This window comes from Mangifera indica, chromosome 11 (genome assembly GCF_011075055.1).
Source record: "Mangifera indica cultivar Alphonso chromosome 11, CATAS_Mindica_2.1, whole genome shotgun sequence".
Lineage (NCBI taxonomy): Eukaryota > Viridiplantae > Streptophyta > Magnoliopsida > Sapindales > Anacardiaceae > Mangifera > Mangifera indica.
The window spans coordinates 7,275,168-7,293,492 of NC_058147.1; the positions used below are offsets into that span (position 1 = coordinate 7,275,168).

General features: G+C 35.5%; 4 protein-coding genes across 14 annotated transcripts; 1 reads left to right on the plus strand and 3 right to left on the minus strand.

The window, feature by feature from the left end:
• Positions 1-305: 305 nt before the first annotated feature.
• LOC123229500 (protein ROH1-like) lies at positions 306-3,626 on the plus strand. 3 transcript variants are annotated; one of them, XM_044655355.1, is made up of 3 exons: positions 306-1,720; positions 3,145-3,233; positions 3,315-3,626. In XM_044655355.1, exon 1 carries the CDS (start codon positions 420-422, stop codon positions 1,587-1,589), a length of 1,170 nt encoding a protein of 389 aa, XP_044511290.1. In that variant the 5' UTR covers positions 306-419; the 3' UTR covers positions 1,590-1,720; positions 3,145-3,233; positions 3,315-3,626. The 3 variants fall into 3 exon arrangements, with proteins under 3 accessions (XP_044511290.1, XP_044511288.1, XP_044511289.1); XM_044655353.1 differs by having other exon boundaries at positions 3,356-3,626; XM_044655354.1 differs by having other exon boundaries at positions 3,145-3,626.
• A 2,197-nt stretch (positions 3,627-5,823) lies between these two features.
• Positions 5,824-7,863, minus strand: LOC123229267 (enolase-phosphatase E1-like). The gene is made up of 2 exons (XM_044654930.1): positions 7,382-7,863; positions 5,824-7,278 (listed from the first exon to the last, which is right to left on the minus strand). Exons 1-2 carry the CDS (start codon positions 7,530-7,532, stop codon positions 5,909-5,911), a joined length of 1,521 nt encoding a protein of 506 aa, XP_044510865.1. The 5' UTR covers positions 7,533-7,863; the 3' UTR covers positions 5,824-5,908.
• Positions 7,864-9,231: 1,368 nt separating this feature from the next.
• Positions 9,232-10,771, minus strand: LOC123229216 (early nodulin-like protein 1). Its single transcript, XM_044654870.1, has 4 exons — positions 10,533-10,771; positions 10,333-10,448; positions 9,850-10,254; positions 9,232-9,488 (listed from the first exon to the last, which is right to left on the minus strand). Exons 1-4 carry the CDS (start codon positions 10,669-10,671, stop codon positions 9,426-9,428), a joined length of 723 nt encoding a protein of 240 aa, XP_044510805.1. The 5' UTR covers positions 10,672-10,771; the 3' UTR covers positions 9,232-9,425.
• Positions 10,772-12,805: 2,034 nt separating this feature from the next.
• Positions 12,806-18,325, minus strand: LOC123229856 (G-box-binding factor 4-like). Of its 9 annotated transcripts, none has more exons than XM_044655844.1 (6): positions 17,274-18,325; positions 17,103-17,174; positions 15,216-15,245; positions 14,189-14,265; positions 13,393-13,435; positions 12,806-13,228 (listed from the first exon to the last, which is right to left on the minus strand). In XM_044655844.1, exons 1-6 carry the CDS (start codon positions 18,009-18,011, stop codon positions 13,139-13,141), a joined length of 1,050 nt encoding a protein of 349 aa, XP_044511779.1. In that variant the 5' UTR covers positions 18,012-18,325; the 3' UTR covers positions 12,806-13,138. The 9 variants fall into 9 exon arrangements, 5 of the variants coding, with proteins under 5 accessions (XP_044511779.1, XP_044511783.1, XP_044511780.1 ...); XM_044655848.1 differs by having other exon boundaries at positions 13,161-13,228; positions 15,226-15,245; XR_006504952.1 differs by having other exon boundaries at positions 13,161-13,228; positions 13,393-13,508; positions 15,226-15,245.

Below are 18,325 nucleotides of genomic sequence, written 5' to 3' on the forward strand. Positions count from 1 at the left end.
TAAAAAGTGGCTTCCTGCCGCGTGGACAAACCAAACAAAGATTTGTTTTGAATCAACGGCTCTGATGTCTTCCGAGTGGCCGTGTCCGCTGCGTGTCCTACCGTACCGCGTGTACAGGAATAGGAATATCAAACGCAAAAATTATTGGATTAAAATGAAGAAAAAAATTTCATATAATTAAAAAAAATAACCTATGGTGTGAGAAATAAATATCATATAAAATATAATTAAAACGTCATAGAATTTTATTTGATTAATTAATATTAATTAATAGTAAAATCCTTTTATAGTAACAATGACTTGCACGATTGTTCGAAGAGCTCTCTCTTTCCAACAACCAAATTACGCGGTCCAAGCTCCCTCAATAAAATCCCCCATTCCGCTCATTACCATCTCAATTTCCGTTCTTTCGTACAATCATGCCCGCCACCGATTGTCAGGGATCATCGCCGGCGCCTTTCTGCAATCTCAACCGTCCCGTTGTTAGTATCCGCCGTGATCAAGCCATACATTCCATGGATGCCGACAACGTCTCCGGTTCCGAGCTCGAGGTCGACTTAGAGGCTTTCCAGCGGAAGATTTCGGACCGTTTCATGGAGTTGTCGTCCGGTTCGGACGAGTTGCTCTCGCTTGCCTGGATTCAGAAGCTTCTGGATTTGTTCCTCGTTTCGCAAGATGAGTTTCGTGTTGCTTTGTTTAATAATCAGTCGCAGCTTCAGAAGGCGCCGATGGATCGGCTTATTGCGGAGTATTATGAACGGAGCGTGAAGGCGCTTGATGTTTGTAATGCTATTCGGGATGGGATTGAGCAGATCAGACAGTGGCAGAAGCTTATTGAAATCGTTCTTATTGCTTTGGATGATCGGAGAATGTTGTGTGAAGGACATGTTCGGCGAGCTAAGAAGGCTGTGATTGATTTGGCTGTTAGTATGCTTGATGAGAAAGATTCCGGCTCTGCTTTGGCCCATAGGAACCGGTCTTTTGGAAGGAATAACATGAAGGATCGAACCTTGGCGCATTTTCGATCGTTGTCGTGGAGTGTTTCGAGGTCTTGGTCGGCTGCCCGGCAGTTGCAGGCGATTGGGAATAATTTGTATGCTCCAAGGGGTAATGACATTATGTCTACAAATGGGCTTGCTGTGTTGGTGTTCACCATGAGTTCTGTGTTGTTGTTTGTAATGTGGGCGCTTGTGGCGGCTATTCCCTGTCAGGATCGTGGTTTGCAAGTGCATTTTCCGTTGTCCAGGCAGTTTATTTGGGTGGGGCCGATGACGGTATTGCACGAGAAGATTTTGGAGGAGTCGAAGAAACGAGACAGGAGAAATGCTTGTGGATTGATGAAGGAGATTCATCAGATTGAGAAAAGCACGAGGTTGATGAATGAGCTGTTGGACTCTATTCAGTATCCACTGACTGAGGAGAAGGAGAACGAGGTGAGAGAAAGTGTGCAAGAATTGTCAACGGTTTTTGAAACAATAAAGGAGGGATTGGACCCGTTGGAAAGACAAGTGAGAGAGGTGTTCCATAAGATCGTGCGCAGCCGAACCGAAGGGCTTGATTGCTTGGGAAGGACGCACGGTCCTGAATAGTTTCTATTTGAAAATCTGATTATAGGTGTCAAATGTGAAAATTGCAAATGGGTTTGTGGTATCTCGGCTTTTTTGTGAATGTCTGGAAGATGAAGGTAGACTGTTTGAGGATGGCGCTGGAAATAAACGGGGTAAGAAGGAAAATTTTCATTGTATTAACAGCATATATTGTGTCAAGAAAGTAGGATATGGAATGAGAATGTCGCATTGCACGATGCTGATGTCCATCTTTTGTGTTTCTGTTGTATAAACTAATTTCTGAGTAAATTGCATCTTGGTTTTGCAATTGTTTTTGTTTTGGCTGTTTTCCCCCTAATTTTGGCTTCTGTTCATGCTGTGCGTTGGAAAGAGCAAAGTCTCACCATAAATTTTTGTTATTATATTTTTGTTTTCAATGCAATTACAAGCTGCATAGAGTATCAATTGAGTGTTCAATGTTTCACTGTATTTAGAGAGTTTAAATGATTTTAAATAATGTGGCCAAGCTACGAAATGTGGTGAAGTTGTTTAAGAAGAGTTGAGGACGTTGGGATTCATTCTTTATTCTTTTACGCTGATGAGTTTTGTCTCAGTGGGGTTGTTTAATCTGCTGTCATAATTTGCATGACAGCCGATGTTCACAATCTTGCTTTTCACTTTTTTCTGACTTCTCTTGCTTATGGAACCAGTTACCTCTTCTGATATGAAGTAAGGGATATTCTACTTGCATTTGCGAGTTCTCCATATATGATGACTCTAGCAAATACAAATGGTGCTCTGTTCCATTTCCTATAATATAATATTTTTGTTGTAGGAATGAAAATACAGGATTTTTATATTCTGTTCTTAAACTCCATGATTAATGTTCCAACGTTAATTATCATAGAAGATGGAGTTTCTGCTGGTGATATCCCTAAGAAATCATGAATCTTTTCCCCAAGTACTTCCAAATGAAATTATTCTCGGGTATTTTGTAATCTGTTTTGTGCAAAGATTACCTAAAGCATTCAATTGTGGAGTTCGATATGACAAGCAATTGAATTTTGGTGTCTATTGTTTAATCTGAATCTAAACATTTGAAAGTCAGGATATAAGTTGATTTCGATGGCCTTGTGTTTACTTGAAACGTCGGGATGACTATAATTTTATTACTGGTGTCTTATGTAAAGGTATTACCTAAATTACATGACTGTCACAGAAATCTGGCTCTGACATAATTCTTTATTTTCAGCTGGGATAATGGATATCACCAGAGAAGGTTATTCTATATTGGTCTCAGATATGGATTCAAGTGTTGGTTATGCTGTTGTATTCTAGCTTTGTATGTTTAATGTTCATGATACTGGCTTCAGTACATCTTTTTTGCCTCATTTTAGGCTACCTGTGTCCCCTGCTCTTATAGTTCCTTCAAATGATTTCTACAAACATGGTGCAGTCTCCTGGTAGAAATGCTAGAAATTGCTTCTGTTGTCGACAGAATAATTTATCTAGAGTCTTGAGAAAGAGCTTTTAGTTAAATATATACTTCTGCCCTGTCATTTATATGGATATCATATACTTGTATAAATTTTCACAGGTAAATTTCTTCATTCTGCTCATGAAGACTCCTTTGTCATTGCTTCTAGCTCTTCTGCTACAGCAAGGTATTTCATCTGTGCTCAACAGGTATGGATCCTAAATTCTTCACTGTTAATTTTGTGCCTCAAGTTCACACAAATTCATGTCTTTATCTCGGATGGTTAAAAGGGTCCCTTACTCTCTGCTGTCCCATCCCTGACATCAAGCAGTGGCACAGTTGGTGGCACGTAACATCCCCACCCGGTCAATTTGAATTCTGGTCATATCTACCGAAGGAGTTGGAGATGCTAGCCAGAGCAGCGGTCCTCACCATAATACCTTGTTAGCTGGCAAAGCTTGTAAGCTTTTATTATTCACAAGTAGTCTTCTTTTCTTATCTGGTTGGAGTTGAACAGCTCAAATACTGTCTCAAGATTGAATATCTATATTTTTGCTAACTGTTATTGAGCTTTTAATTATATGAAGATGACTTGCATTGCCTGTGTGTGTGTGATGCTAAGAAAGACTTGATTGCTTCTCTGTTGAATTTTGTTTCATGAGTTTGCTAAGAAGAGAACAAACAAAAGTAAACCTGGGGGCTTTATTTTTCTATAATTGCAGAGGTTCCTCTGCTATCTTAAGACCCTAACCAGTTCACACACATAACAAATTGCAATTTTCCAGAAAATGAAATAGACCAGCAACCCAGAAAATTGTACTGCTCTTTTATACATGAACAAGGAGCAACACAATATTCACATACAGCTCTCTTGCAATTGATATAAGATAAAACGGCAGCAAATTAAAATAAAAACCCAGCAATTCGAAGTGCCAGGACCTCTTTTAGCCAATGGCTGCCCAAAACATTTTCATAATACGTTTTTCTTCCCCCATTCTGTCCGTTCCATCTCCCTTATTTCACCTTCCAGCAGTCCACTGCTGTTCCCTGTCATTTAGGATCTTCTTAAATTCCCGTCAGCCCCAGAATCTTTTCCTGATTCAATCCCCTGGCAGCAGTACACAGTTTGTGCAACTTATCAACCATTTCTTGTTTTCATCGTTAATTGTTGCTTTTTTCATAATGACTGTAATCCCAACCGTTAGGTAAAATCCTTCATTTCGTCTCTCGGCTTCCTTAACACCATCACCATTTGCAATAATGTGCCGATGATGCAATTCTTGATTTTCGTGTTCTGTCCAACAACAATTGGAACCTTTCCTCCCACAAGCAGAGATGCGATTTCAGATTCAGTTTGGTTGTAGTCTGCAGCCATCGTCATAATATCCTGAAGCTCAAATCCAGTCTCTACGTTTGGTGAACCATGGAGTGCATTACACTGCATTCTCTTAAGAAGTAACCATGTGAAGTTATGGCATCCAAAATGCTGCATTTATCAACTTTTGTTGGTGGTAGAAATATAGGAGGTGTAGAAAGGCATCTTGGGATCACTACATACAACCCAAAACCTTTGAAATCAACATCTATCCCTATTTTGTATGACCAATAAGCTCTTTGCTATATTGGTAATGAACAGATTCAATCTACAATCCAACAACCATTTATACACAAACCAGGATTACCTTCTAACAAGACATCATAATAACTCATCAAACAAAGTGTTAGTGATTCACTTTAATATGTCAACAATATGGTTATCATATAATTCAATCATTTTATGATACGACTTTTATTTTGAGATTGAGATACAAAATTGGTGTCTACCTCAAGGAATTCTCAATATGCGTTGATTGACGTCTCTATCAATGATCAAATAACATTGGACTGAACAATGACTTAATCCTATTGTAGCAGCAAGTTTCAATAGTCATTGATATCCATTAGCAAGTCTATCTAAGATATTAACTCATATACTTGAAGTTTTTGAATCATTTGTTGATCCATCATAACCTTTGTACATCTCTGTATATGATCGATTACCATAATTTTGATAATTATTTCTCAAGGATTACGTTAAACTAGTGTCAAACTATATCGATCATTGCACAAGACGATCCAATGATCTCAAGTGGAATGATCACATGTATCATCATAAATAATATATTCTATAAATACTGGAGTAAGCACCTATAGGAAATCTTTTTGTCGGATTAGTCTAATAGACATATCTACACAATTTGCATCCATATATTGCACTAAGCCATCGGCAAACAACTTTGATAAGTGAGATTTGTTATTATCTTTTGATGGATATTTAATACTATGATAGTTCTACTATATTACTTGTGTATTTAGTAAGAAAATATCATAATTATGTATGTTTTTTAAATGAACACTTAATGTGAATGTAAAATTCTCATAATCAATTGATATGTACCAATCTTTTCATCAAAATTCAATCATATCGAGAACATTCATCTACTTTTAAGAGAAAAAATCACGATAAAAAAAACACAATTTAATGATTACACAGATGTAATAATTGACTTTACGGTATCGAACAATAAGCCGAACTACATAATAAATATTCTCTATTTTTAATCTGCACACACTGTTCAATAGCTTCATTATCATCCCCGACAAGATTATATTACATAGACTAACGCGTTGAAAAGTTGATTAAATTTTGTCAATTAATTATATATTTATATTGATTAGAAAAATTAAAAAAAGCAGCATCAATATTTGTGAATCGCATTTGATATAAAATTTTGTCAGTCACATCAGTAAAAAGCAGAGAATTATATTGATTTAATGATTAATAAATAATGTGTAAAAAGAAAAAGAAATATGCGTGATTTATCACAACCCCACCCATGGTTATTTATCTTTTCTTAGCTTTAAGGAAGTTGGAAACGAGCACTAAAATATATACAAGTAAGGCTGATCCTGCAACCACAAGGGGAGGAGGCATCTTGGACTTTTTGGTAGCTTGCTTCTTCATTCCTGGTGCTTCCTCATTCTGGGATTTTTGTTCCTTCAATTCCTGAGATGCATGTTCCTGGACTTTTTCTTCAAATGTTTCTTCTCTGGTTTCTGTTTCTTTATGTTCTTTCCCTTGAGGTTCTTCACTAGCTTGATCTGCCAAGTTATTCAGATTTGAAGTTTTTTGCTGCTCAGTTTCCTGATGGGATCCAGGCTTTGTTGATTCTTGAACTTCTTCTCCAGGTTCCCGTCTTGGTGATTCTCCAGGCTTTTCAGTTTCCCGTTGATACTTTTCTTGAGTTGTTTCTTCCTCTTCAATCTCATTTGATTTTGAATTTAAAGGTTCCATTGGAGCAGTCACTTGAGCATCTCCAAGATTTTTATATTCAGCGTTTTCTGGACTACGAACCAGTTCCTCCAATTGTTGTACCTGTGCTCTTTCTTCGGGATGATTTTCTCTCTGAGTTTCTTCTGTTGGTCGTGGTTCTGTTTTCTGTGAACGATCACTCTCTTTCTCAGCTGCTTCCTCCTTGTCAGTACTGGCCTGAGGCTCTGTTTCAGGGCCTCCATGTGATTTCTCCATAACCTGGTCGTTTTCTTCCGATCGTTTAACTTCAGGCTCTTTGGTTTCTTCCTCGACTTGCTCTTCAACTCTTTCCGGAACCTCTTCAGCTTCATTTGGTAATGTCCTAGACTCATCCTGATCAACCCTTTGCTCTTCCAAAGAAATTTTTTCCTTGGATGCTTCAGGTCTTTCCTTTACAGCCTCCCCAGCGTAGTCTCCTCCCTGATCACTTACTTTTTCCAAAAACTGACCAAAATCCCCCAAACCTCCGTTCTTTTGGCGTATAGTTTCAGGAACCTCCCTTTCCACAACCTGGTTATTTTCTTCCTTTTCTATTGGCTTTTCGGACTCTTTCTGAATTTCCTCTTCAGCTTTCTCAATTCCAGGAGCCTTATCAGCTTCAATTCTCCTTCTATCTTCCCCCTCTTCCTCCACTTCCTCAATCCCAACCCCAAAAACTCCCTTCTCCGACTTTGGCATAACAATTTTTAGAGTTGATGTTTCATCATTCAGGTTGGCCTTAATTTTATCTAACTTCACCCTCTCTGGAATCCGAAACACTTTCCTGAAAGCCCTTACCTCCACCTCTTTCCTGCACATAATCCAACCCTTCAACACCATCTCCTGAACAGGCTTCTTCCCATTAATTGCAATTCGATTTCCGGTTTCATTTATCTCAATATCAATGTTCTCTCTCCTGAAACCTGCATTTTGTGTAATTAGCACAAAAATAAGACACAAATGGAACACTATACCAATATAAAGCATAAAAATTGAGATTAAATGGACTAGAAATTAACAAGAGACCTTGGAGATGGCCAATAAGGATGAACTTGGATTCAGTTTCTGAAGACATGAAGAGAGGGCCAGAGGGGTCTTTTATGATCTTAAAATCAGCCATTTTCGAAGTCAAATCATCCCTGTTATGGGTGATCTTGAGTTCTAATTCAAGCTCCATTGCTACCCTTGTTTTACTTGTTCTTAGCTAGTAATAGTAAGTTGAGAAATGGAACAGAAACATGAAGGCCAAAGGCATTTTAACAGGTTTAGCTAACAGAGATTCTTGGTGTTTATTCACGAGAAAAAAGCATATATTCATTGCTTCTCCACATATAACTTTTCTGGCCTTTAGTGAGAAGTAATGTCAATTTGTTGATACCAAAACATGATTTCTGCTGTAATTCTTTATATTGACGTCAATTTGTTTAATATTTTTTGTATAAACTTATGAGCACGTCTTGATGGATTTGATTTAAAAAAAAACTTTTAACATGGAATACTCAAAAGGCCTTTAGAAAACTTTCTACATCATTGCAAAGAAAGAATATTATATGCAGAAGGCCAAAGCAAACAATCTTTGAATTTTCCAAGCAAAGGTGAAACTCAATGCAGAATTGAACAACTTCATCATTTGCCTCAGAAATTTCTTTGAAAAAAATGAATATACCGGATCAAGTTCCCTTCAAGAATCACCATTTTACACATTTAGTTTAAAATCATTTCATGTTTCCTCCCAAAATTACTAATAATATTAAAAAATATATATTATTTTATTTTATTTTCTTTTTAAAATTTTCAAAATTAACAATTTCCCTTCTATTTAAGATTTCTCACTAGAGTTTCTTTCTTTTTCGGTGACAAAATTTAACCAGCCGACTTTGTCTTTCCATCTATCTTCGTTGGCTCTCTCGCTTTCTCTATCTTCAATTTCATTCTGTCAAAAACAGCCGACTTATTGCTTTTAGGGTTTTCTCCCTTTTCTCCTAAAAATTTAGCCGTCGACTTATCTCCGATCTCTCCACTAACTTATTGCTTCTAGAGTATACTTAATCAAATCATTTTCTTCCCTAAAATGTCTGCTCTTCCACCGGCAAAACCAAAGGGCCAAATCGGACGAAGAGCATTGAATGCATCACTCTCGATTCAAGTGAAACTCGAGCAAACAAACGCTGAATCAGACATAGTGCGCTGACTTCATCTTCATTTGGGGGAAGAGCAAATGCATTTGGTTTCAAAGGAGGAAGAATATGGGATGTCCATTGGCCAGATTCCATTGCTGGAGAAAAACCATAGAAGGGAAAAATTAAGTTTTCAAAATTTAATTCGTAAAGAAGTTATTAGTTTTTACTATTTAGGTTAGAAAATAAAATAAAATTTTATTTTTTTAATATTATTAATTAAATAATAATTATATATTTAAATTTAATAAATTTTGTTAAATTTTAATATTTAATAGATTAATATTTAAATTTTTAAAATTTAATAAGCGGGAGTTTGATAATTAATTAAATCTTGGATAGACAAGTTTTTTTTTGCCTGAATTTAAACTGTTAAATATTATAAACTCGTGTTAGAAAATACAATATTGGGTCAAATTAGACCGAATTTTTAAAGATGGAGCTGGACTAAAATCCCAGAAAATAGTTTAGTCTTATCCATTGTGTTGAGTCCTAACTCCCAAATAGGCCCAAAGGGGAAATACTCACTTTCCCCAATAGGTCAGAGGTCCTAGGAATTCAAAATGCCATCAGTGATCCGATTAAGATAAGCAGGCAAAGAGGTGGGAATAAAGAGAAAAAAAAAAAAAAAAGCAGGCAATCAAATGGCATAAATCAAATCAAAACAAAAGATCAAAAGTGCTAATAATGATTCCAAAGTAGAGACCAGAAAGAAAGCATCAATCACCATACATCCTGCAATATGGTAAATTACATATAATAACTCTTAAAGCTACTTTACTCTCTCTTAATAACCAAAAAACTACTAAAGCCTGAAACTACTGCTGCTAGCTTCTACATAATTGTTTACTTGCCTTTATACAAATGCCCACAATTTTTTGTCTCACCTCTTTTTACAGCAGCAGGAAAACTGCAGAAAATATGACCATTTGACCTGCCACAAACCCCACCACCACCTGCATTTTTCACCCAACAAGACAAACCATTATCAAAAGCAACTCCCAATCAACTCTGCATCAAACCAACCCCCGTGCATTTTCCACTTTAGCATGAACCACATCCTTGTTATTTTCAAAAGCTATTGAGAGTTAAAATTGTGCAAGTTTACTTACAAACTCTCCATTTTTTATCACTTTGTTTCTTGAAAAGAATTTTAAAAAAATCATTCACCTATGTATATATATTGAAAGTTCTCAGAGGTCGGATTCTTCCCAGCATTTGGAATGATGTTAACCCTCTTAGAGATTTGCAAAATATTTTGATAAATCCTCGTGTCTTTGTTATTGTTAGTGCAAAATTATGAATGAATTTATGTACCTGTCTGGATTGGCCTGAAGTGGGCAGAGGTCTTATAGTAGCAGAATCCACTTCACCAGTAGGCAAAGGAACGGCGGGGTTACTGTTAATAAAAGGCATGCCGCCTCCTTTATCCGGCCCCAATGATGGCATTGTCACAGGAGAAGTAGCTTCGCCACTAACCGGTGCTGGACCTGGAGAAGCACCCTCTTGGCGGGGGCGGAAAGGCCATGGATATGCTGGAGAAGACGAAATACCACCGCCTGAAACCGGTGCCGGAGCCTCCATTGGAGGGTGTTGCGGAGAAATAATGCTTGCATCATGCGATAACAACACCTCTATGGAGAGCTTTTGAGCGTCTTGGCACGTTTTCAGCAAGCCATTGTTGAAGGTGAAGTAGAAGAAACCAGAGCGTGAAGGATGCCACTTAAAGAGACATTATATGAAATGTTAGAGTTCAAAACAAAATTTTTATAGAAAAAAAGAGATTTTTGAGTGATTTACTGTGTAAGAGGTGGAGTTTTTTCGGGTGAGAAGAGTGGCTTGAGTGAAATTGCAGAGATTGAAGGCATCCTTGTTCTTGAAAATGTAGAGGCTGTAGTTATACTTGCTTTTGAAAACTGAGCAAAAATGGAGAAAGATGAAGCAACTTATACAAGTGTGGCAGCAAAAACAAAGAAAACAAGGGAAAAAAAACTACTTACTGATGGAATCTCCTACATGAACAGTTGGATTCTTCCACTCTGAAACACCATCAACAAGAATGGTGGTGGAATGAGAAGGTTGAGAGAAAAGAGAGAGAAGAGAAAGGAAGAAAATGAGAAGGAAAGATGGCATTTGCATCTTCTTCAAGTGAAGTGAGGGAAGCAGGCAGGGTTAATGAAATGATTAGTTTTCAAAGGGTTAAGGCCTCTGTGACTTTATCTTGCTGGCAGGCAACTGCGTTAACAGCAAAAGAAAAATGATTTTTGTCACATCAAATAAAAAAATAGAAAAAGAAGAGAGAATTTTGAAAAATGTGCATACATGGCATCAGTAATATTGCCACCATTACCATTACAGTTCACCTTCACAATTCGACATTATTTAGTGCACAAAAGTTCCCGCAAATATTTGTGTTTTAATCCGAGACCTTTATATTAAAACAAATATTGCCCTCCATCTATAGTGAAAGCTGTGAAATCCTTGTATAAGATTTAAGAAAATATATAAATTCGAGGTATACTAACATCAAAATAAGATGATATTATTGAATTATCTGACTTAATAATTGTAAATTCAATTATTAAATCCAAATTAATGTAAATGAATTAGCTCACGTGAGATCTCTCGTCAATAACTCAAGAAAACAATGAGTTATGATGACGTTCTTGTAAAATCAATGTATATTTATTTATAGGGTTTAGTTGAATAATCCATAATTAATATTAATTTAAATAATAATAATAATTTATTATATAATTAAATAATTTTAAATTTATAATAAAATAAAATTTAATTATATAATGAGTTATTACTGTTAATATCCAAATTAAAATACATCTATCTTGATTGTTTAACATATTTATGGTTTGATAGGATGGGGTTTGAAGTTGGAGTTTTCTCATAGGTACTTACATAATCAAAAGCTTTCTCTTGTTGACTGCTTCAGAAAGTTTTCAAGGTTCGAAACTTTCTCATGGAAACCTACATAGTCAAAAGCTCAATATTTTACTATTTTTCTAAAATTGTTGGTTTTGATGAGAGCTCCAATTCAGTTTTAAATTTGGGTTTGTCCCAAAAAATTATTGAATTCAGCAGGGATTTGAGTTTGTTCATGAGCACCTACATGAATTTTAAGATATAAAAAAAGAAAAAAAATTGTATACGTTTATGTGGGTGAAACATGGTGGGGGAGAAAGAAGTAGGAGATGTCAGAGCTGCTCGGCTAGTTGGCTTGCCATGAAAGATTTTTGAGAATGAAAGTGGGAGACTGTCAGATTTTATTATTATTTTAAACAATAAAAGTTGGGATGATTTTGTTGGTGGAAAAAACAAACCTCTTAACTTTATTTAAAAAAAAAAAAAGTAAAATGAAATAATTTTAAAATAAAAGGAAAATTGGATTGGGTTATGACTGTAAAAAACGATTGGGTTTATTATTCTAAAATGATTAGCTCTGTGATTAATAATAATATTATTATTATATTATATTTGCAAATCTCCATGCAGTCTTTATAAACAACAGAGAATTTACGAGTGTTTGTTTGTGGGGAATCTAATTTACTTTCTTTTATGAAATCTTTAACTTTTCTTTACCTTTTTTTTATTGCTTTGTTTAATGTAATGGTGCCCACATTTTCATGTTTTTTGAGGGAATAAAATCTCGCTTTTTACCTTGAGACAGGGAAGTTAACATTTCTTATATATGCAAAATAGCTTTCCGAAATAAAAAAGTCCATATTAACCTTCAAGATTGTGTAAACTATAAAAAAATAATCTTTATATATAAAAGAGTATAAATTCAAATATCTTTTAATAACATATCATGATCTAACTCTTAACTTACCATATTTAGTAATTATAAGATTAATCACTAAATTTAAAGTTTATCTTGCTCGATACGATTAATTCCATCACAAATATAATGATTCAATTCGAATAAGATTATTTGTTATAAAAAAAATCCATATTATAGTCAAACTGAAGGCAGAAACACCTGCCATTTTGTGTACCATAGAGAATTAACTAAGAAATTTTGCAGCCTCTATTAGTAGTTTGTTTTTAAAGAAATTTCATACATGCTTACCGGCAAAATGAAAAAGAAGAAGCTTTGGTCATACAATAAATATCATCTTGAAAATTAAGCCAAGTTCAACATGATTTAAGGGCTCTCTCAAAAGACTAAAACTTTCTTCATGTCACATAAAATTTCTTTTTTCTCTCTCAATCTTCCTAATTTTCTAAATGCAAACATGATTTTCAAAAGAAATTCAAGTGTTGGAAGAACTCTAACAAATAAATATTTAAACAAAAGGAATGAATTACAGATGAAAAAGACAAGATTAAAAGGACAAGGAGAACACATACGGAAGGGTTTGAAGAAAACGACATAAAAGTTGCTGTAAAATTAAGATACTACAAGATTTTTCTCAGTATAAAAGACAACAATTCAGCTTCCCTCCGTTTTACTTTATGTTCCTTCAACCTCATCATATTGGTTTCATAAAAAATAAAAATAAGAACAATTCTAGAGTATACTTGACAGGAAAATTATAAGTAAAAATGCCCAAGTGCTTATTTTTTAAGTGCTTCTTTGTAAAAGAATTTTTTAAAGTACTTTTAAACTGTAATGGTGGGTATATGGAGCAAGAGCTTTAATACAAATTGCAACTTTCAATGCAGCTGCAGCCAAGTTCTGCTGAAAACGTAAAGACAATAGCTAAAAGACAATGGGATCGAGAGTAACAAAAGTGCTTTTTCAAAAAGCATGTACAAAAGAGGCCAAGATGAAGACGATAAAAGTGTTAATAATAAAATTATCAAAAGCAGTAGCATAGGAATAGGAGGACAAAACATGAGCACCTGCTGTTCTTCCATTTTCCTAACAGTTGCTTCCGCGTGGAACCTGCATCAATTGTTAATTCACATGGATCTTGATTTGCTTTAGCTATGCTATCCCCAGTATTGTTGCTGGGAAACTGTCACTTTTAAAAGCATAACCGTGTGAAGGTTTACACAGAACAAAAGCTTATCACATAATTGCAGAGAAAGGAATCAAACCAATCTGAATTCAGAAAACTTTGGAACTACAGATTCATATTGAACTAGTAAATCAATATATATATATATATAAATATATATATTATTGGCAAATAATCAGGTTCTCCGGGGTCCAATCGTTTTATCCATGTGTTAGAAACCAGCAATATGACATATGACATCCCATGGAAATGACATAAATTTGTCATCCACTAATACTCCAGAAACTTCACAAAGCAAGGAATTTTCAGCAAAGCAATCTATATTGTGTTAAAGAGCTGACATTTACTCATCAACACAGAAACACAGTAAGTTCCTCATAGCGACACCCCCTAGCTAGACAAATCTACTTACACTATCTACATTATCTCACTTGGAGCAAGTCATCTCTCTCTCTTTTAATAGTAAGGAATTTTCAATGACTCTAGAGGATGGAATCTAATTTCCATCTTTGTATTAATAATCACTTCTTCTGCTCTCAAACGATCACCTGGTTGAAATAACTACTTTTAAAATAAAGATATTTCACCAAAATGATGTTGGTGGAATACTTCATCCCAATATCAGAGTAGAGAAAGGTGTTTGTTTGGCATGACACTCAGAACAAAGCATAACCTACCATTCCATTGAGAGAACTCTCCGAAGAATACGTGGTTGTCTTTGCTTCTCAACAACTGGAACCACTTTTTCCATGAGCTGCAGTATAAATCAACAATCAAATCAGATAAGGAGTAACTCAGTTTACTGTCCTAGTTATTTAATGTCTCGTGAAATCAACACCTGAAGGTCAAATCATTAATGAAGTAACTAATTCAGTAAATCAGTTTCCTTCACATTAGCTCTTCTTTTAGTTTCTGATAAATGAAATAACTAGTAAATTTAAAAGAAAAGACAATGCAGACATAATTCCCTTAAGCACAATAAGATGTTGAGTTTTGAGACCTGAGAATAACATCTTATACTACAAACTTAACTGGTCAGGGAGCACCTAGAAGACTTATGGTCCTCAAGTTCAGATTATTTAAAGAAAAATGTTTCCAAGAATGTTCTAACTAGATACACAAGTACTTGGATAAGAGATAATGATCCATTTTGAAAATGTTTTGAAGGTTGTGTATTAACAGATAGGGCTCTGAAAGAGAACATGTTGCATCAAAAAACTAAGCCAATCCAACCTATTTGGCTTTCTACAGTTCCATGTTCGTGCAATTTAAAACACATTTATATTTGATTCACTTCAGCGATTAGAGATGTATCATATCTCAAAAACCAAACTGAACCAATTATGTATATATACTATTATAAAATTAGAAAACATTAGTAAAGATAATGGGTAATAGCCAATTTATATTTAATTTACAAAACTCTTTTTTTAATTTAAAAAAGTGATCCAAATCATACTGACTACTAAAGATGTAAGATACTAAGATTGTCTGAAGTGTGTATGCTAACAGAGTTATCATTCTCAGCATATAATTGTCCAATTTTGCTTGTCCCTTATTACATATATAATTGCAAACCTGAATATAGCTCAGAAAAGGGATTTCTTGTTTTGGTCCTGAATTAGTTCACCAATGACCTGATAATCATTTCCTATACCAAAATGCAATGATTGCTTATTGAGAAGAAGACAACAAAAACTGTACCTGCTTATACCTTTCCTTGGTGCTCTCAGCCTACACATGAAGACATTAAGTTAGTCAGGAATAAGAAAATTCCAACTTGCCAACAAGACCTAAAGAAAACTGAAATAGAATACTAGGTTCTAAACATCAATTGGTATAATAATGCAACTTGAGCAAATTTCTGTTCACATATAAATTACAGACCAAGCTATCATTTAAATCAAATTGGACAAAAGCAGAAATCTAAACCACATTGCACCAACCAAACAATAGAGTAGAAATTTATACAAAGTTCAATATAACCACATTTTTGGACCACAATGGAATCAGTAATAATTCAACTACCAACCTACATAAATTATTATACATAATTTTATAGCATAAATCAGATGCAGAAGAATATAACAATGAGCACAAAACGTTACAATAAAGCTAAATTTCTCTAAGGCTCTTGTAGCTACTATCGTTGAGATATAATGTATCCATTTCAATTAAAAAGGAGCACTTGGAACGATAAAACAAAGGGAATGAAAAAAGTAACAAGTGATCCTGAGATACACTGTTATAATCATCCATATTCTTCACTTTATTTAAAGCGAATTCACCCTAACTACATCCATTATGACCAATCAGACTAATAGGTTTTCAATCTCTTTTTCTTTTCTTTCAAAACTAGTCTTCCCTCAAACTTATTGGCATTACAAACATTGCTGGAAATGCCATAAACTATAAGCGACTAGTTCTGTAAAATATATACACACTATTTCTGGAAACAGTGCCATAGTCATCGTCACATGTTCTAATTTCACAAGTCTATATAATTTCATACTTTAGGAAATATAAACCAAATGTGCATCAAGAAAACCAACAGAAAAAAGATGTTCATCGGATGGGCTACTAGGACCATCTAATTAGATAAGCCAAAATTTTTCTATCAAGTCAATTACAAAGTTTAAGAGAGCCAAAAGGTTTAAAATTTCAAATTTCAATTGGGGACCAATGAATTAGCAAACGAACAGAGCATAATTAAGAAATGCAGTTTTTGATGTTGTTATGACATTGTCAGTGTTGTGGTCTATACTGACTAGTCCAATATGCATTAAAACAATCAGTTCAGTTCTCCAAGAAAAGGTTAATAAACTGAATCAATTCATATTTCATAAATGTAAAGAGATTCTCGACTTGTGCCATCTGTAAGTAACTTAACAGAGATTTACCAGAGAAGTCAAGGCACATCTAACAATAAATGGAATTGAAAAACATGAGGTCAAGGAGACCAGGAATATGAATCTAAGAGATTACAAGGGAAAAGCATTATTTCTTGATTGTAAAAAGACCAAAATACTTAAACTTAAGGCACAGAAATACATTTGTGTTTCATAACCTGACCAAATTACCCACATAGAATAAGAGATATGACAATGTCACAGAAGGAACACAAATGAGCTATGTTTGATATCTGCTTTTAGAGAATATCATCTCACCCCTTCATCCCAAACAAACTAAATAAAATCATTCACATATGCACAAATAACTACAACATAGGAGCTCGTAAGGCAAAATACCAGGCAGCTAAACATAACTGCACTCACACAGCACAATAACATTAAACTAATAACTCATAAAACCGTTTGGAAACTGATAACTAATAAAACCATTTGAGAATCTAATAAACATATATAGTACTACTACTCAGAAAAAAAAAAAAAAATCTAGACTGCCTGCAAGATATCATAAATCAGTCATTAATCTTATTCAGTTTCCCCAGTGAACAATGATAATTTCTCAAATAGGTTTCAGACACTATAACTATCACCAATATCAAATAAAAAGTATAGAAAGCTGCTAAAAAAATACAATTAACTAAACAAATATCCTTCGGTCAAACCATTCTACTAGTAGAATTACCTTCTCTTTCAACAGCCGCCCATTCTCTTCTTCCAACCTCACTGCCAAGGACTCCAATTCCACTTGATAGGCCTGCAAAATAAATAAATATAATATATAAACAAATAAAATAAATTACGTTTCTGAAAAAAAAAACAATCATTTCCACAAAAAGAAAGCACGATCTTCAACCTGCTTCCTTTCCCTAGACCTTGCAGCGGACTCACGATTCTTGATCATCCTCCTCTGCCGCTGCTGCGCTGCCTTATCCAAAGGCTCCAACATCACTCTCCTTCTCTTACCTCTCCCTCCACTCATTCCACCACCACTACCAATCACTTCCACTCCATTTCCGAACCCCACAATCGCGTCTTCCACTTGAAAGGGACTAGGCGATGGGACCGGATCAAATGCATACACCCCACCACTCAACCGCTCCGTAATCGGCAACTTCAAGTCGACGTCAGCTCCACCTTTCTCATCCACGTCATCGACAGCTCCAGCCTTCGCCAAAAAATCCTCCAGCGTTATTATCTCGTTCGGCGCCTCCTCCTTCATCTCGTTTTTCTCCCCCGACACGATCTCCCTCCACACGTCATCCACACTCTTCCCCAAACTCATGGAAACGACACTGTTCTGCTCCTCACTCTGATCATTAGTACCATATTTACTATCAATATTATGATCGTTCGTCTCGATCAACGTGATCCGCGCGTCAATCATAGTGGCCTCCGTCGTCGTCGACACCGCCGTCGAGTTGTACACGTTGCGGAGAATTCCATCCACCGTCATTGCTGATGCGAGAGTCTGCTGCCGTTGTGGTTGTTGCTGTTGTTGTTGAGTCTGTAGTTTTACAGAAGAAGAAGAAGGACGTTTAGAGAGATCCGAATTTGGCGAATTAGAAGATTTCATGAGTTTAGAGGACGCCATTTCAGGGGTCCTCTACTGAACAATTCCCTCTAGATTTATCTCTCTTTTGACTCGGCTTCTTCACTGTTTAGTTTAAATTAAAATAACAAAATGTGTTTTCTAGGGTCTGGGAATTTGTCGACGCGTTTCTGGTTTGTTATTCTGTTGGGATCAGGGTCAGGGAGACTGACTCTGACTGAGGACTCTGTGACTGAGTGAAAAAAGTGATGGAGAGCGTGTGGTTCGTCGTTGTGGTGGTGCGGTACAGTGGCGGAGGCTGTGACAGCTGACAGTAAACGGAAGGATCGAGACAGTCAGGTTACGGCCAAAAGAGT

Coding starts and splice junctions, on each gene's coding strand:
- LOC123229500 (XM_044655354.1), top strand. CDS start 420: ATGCCCGCCACCGATTGTCAGGGATCATCGCCGGCGCCTTTCTGCAAT.
- LOC123229267 (XM_044654930.1), bottom strand. CDS start 7,532: ATGGAGCTTGAATTAGAACTCAAGATCACCCATAACAGGGATGATTTG. Junction 7,279..7,381: donor CCTTATTGGCCATCTCCAAG/GTCTCTTGTTAA, acceptor CACAAAATGCAG/GTTTCAGGAGAGAGAACATT.
- LOC123229216 (XM_044654870.1), bottom strand. CDS start 10,671: ATGCAAATGCCATCTTTCCTTCTCATTTTCTTCCTTTCTCTTCTCTCT. Junction 10,449..10,532: donor TCATGTAGGAGATTCCATCA/GTAAGTAGTTTT, acceptor ATTTTTGCTCAG/TTTTCAAAAGCAAGTATAAC. Junction 10,255..10,332: donor AAAACTCCACCTCTTACACA/GTAAATCACTCA, acceptor TGTCTCTTTAAG/TGGCATCCTTCACGCTCTGG.
- LOC123229856 (XM_044655843.1), bottom strand. CDS start 18,011: ATGGCGTCCTCTAAACTCATGAAATCTTCTAATTCGCCAAATTCGGAT. Junction 17,175..17,273: donor GGTCTAGGGAAAGGAAGCAG/GTTGAAGATCGT, acceptor TTTATTTTGCAG/GCCTATCAAGTGGAATTGGA. Junction 13,436..14,188: donor AGAGTTCTCTCAATGGAATG/GTAGGTTATGCT, acceptor CAATTGATGCAG/GTTCCACGCGGAAGCAACTG.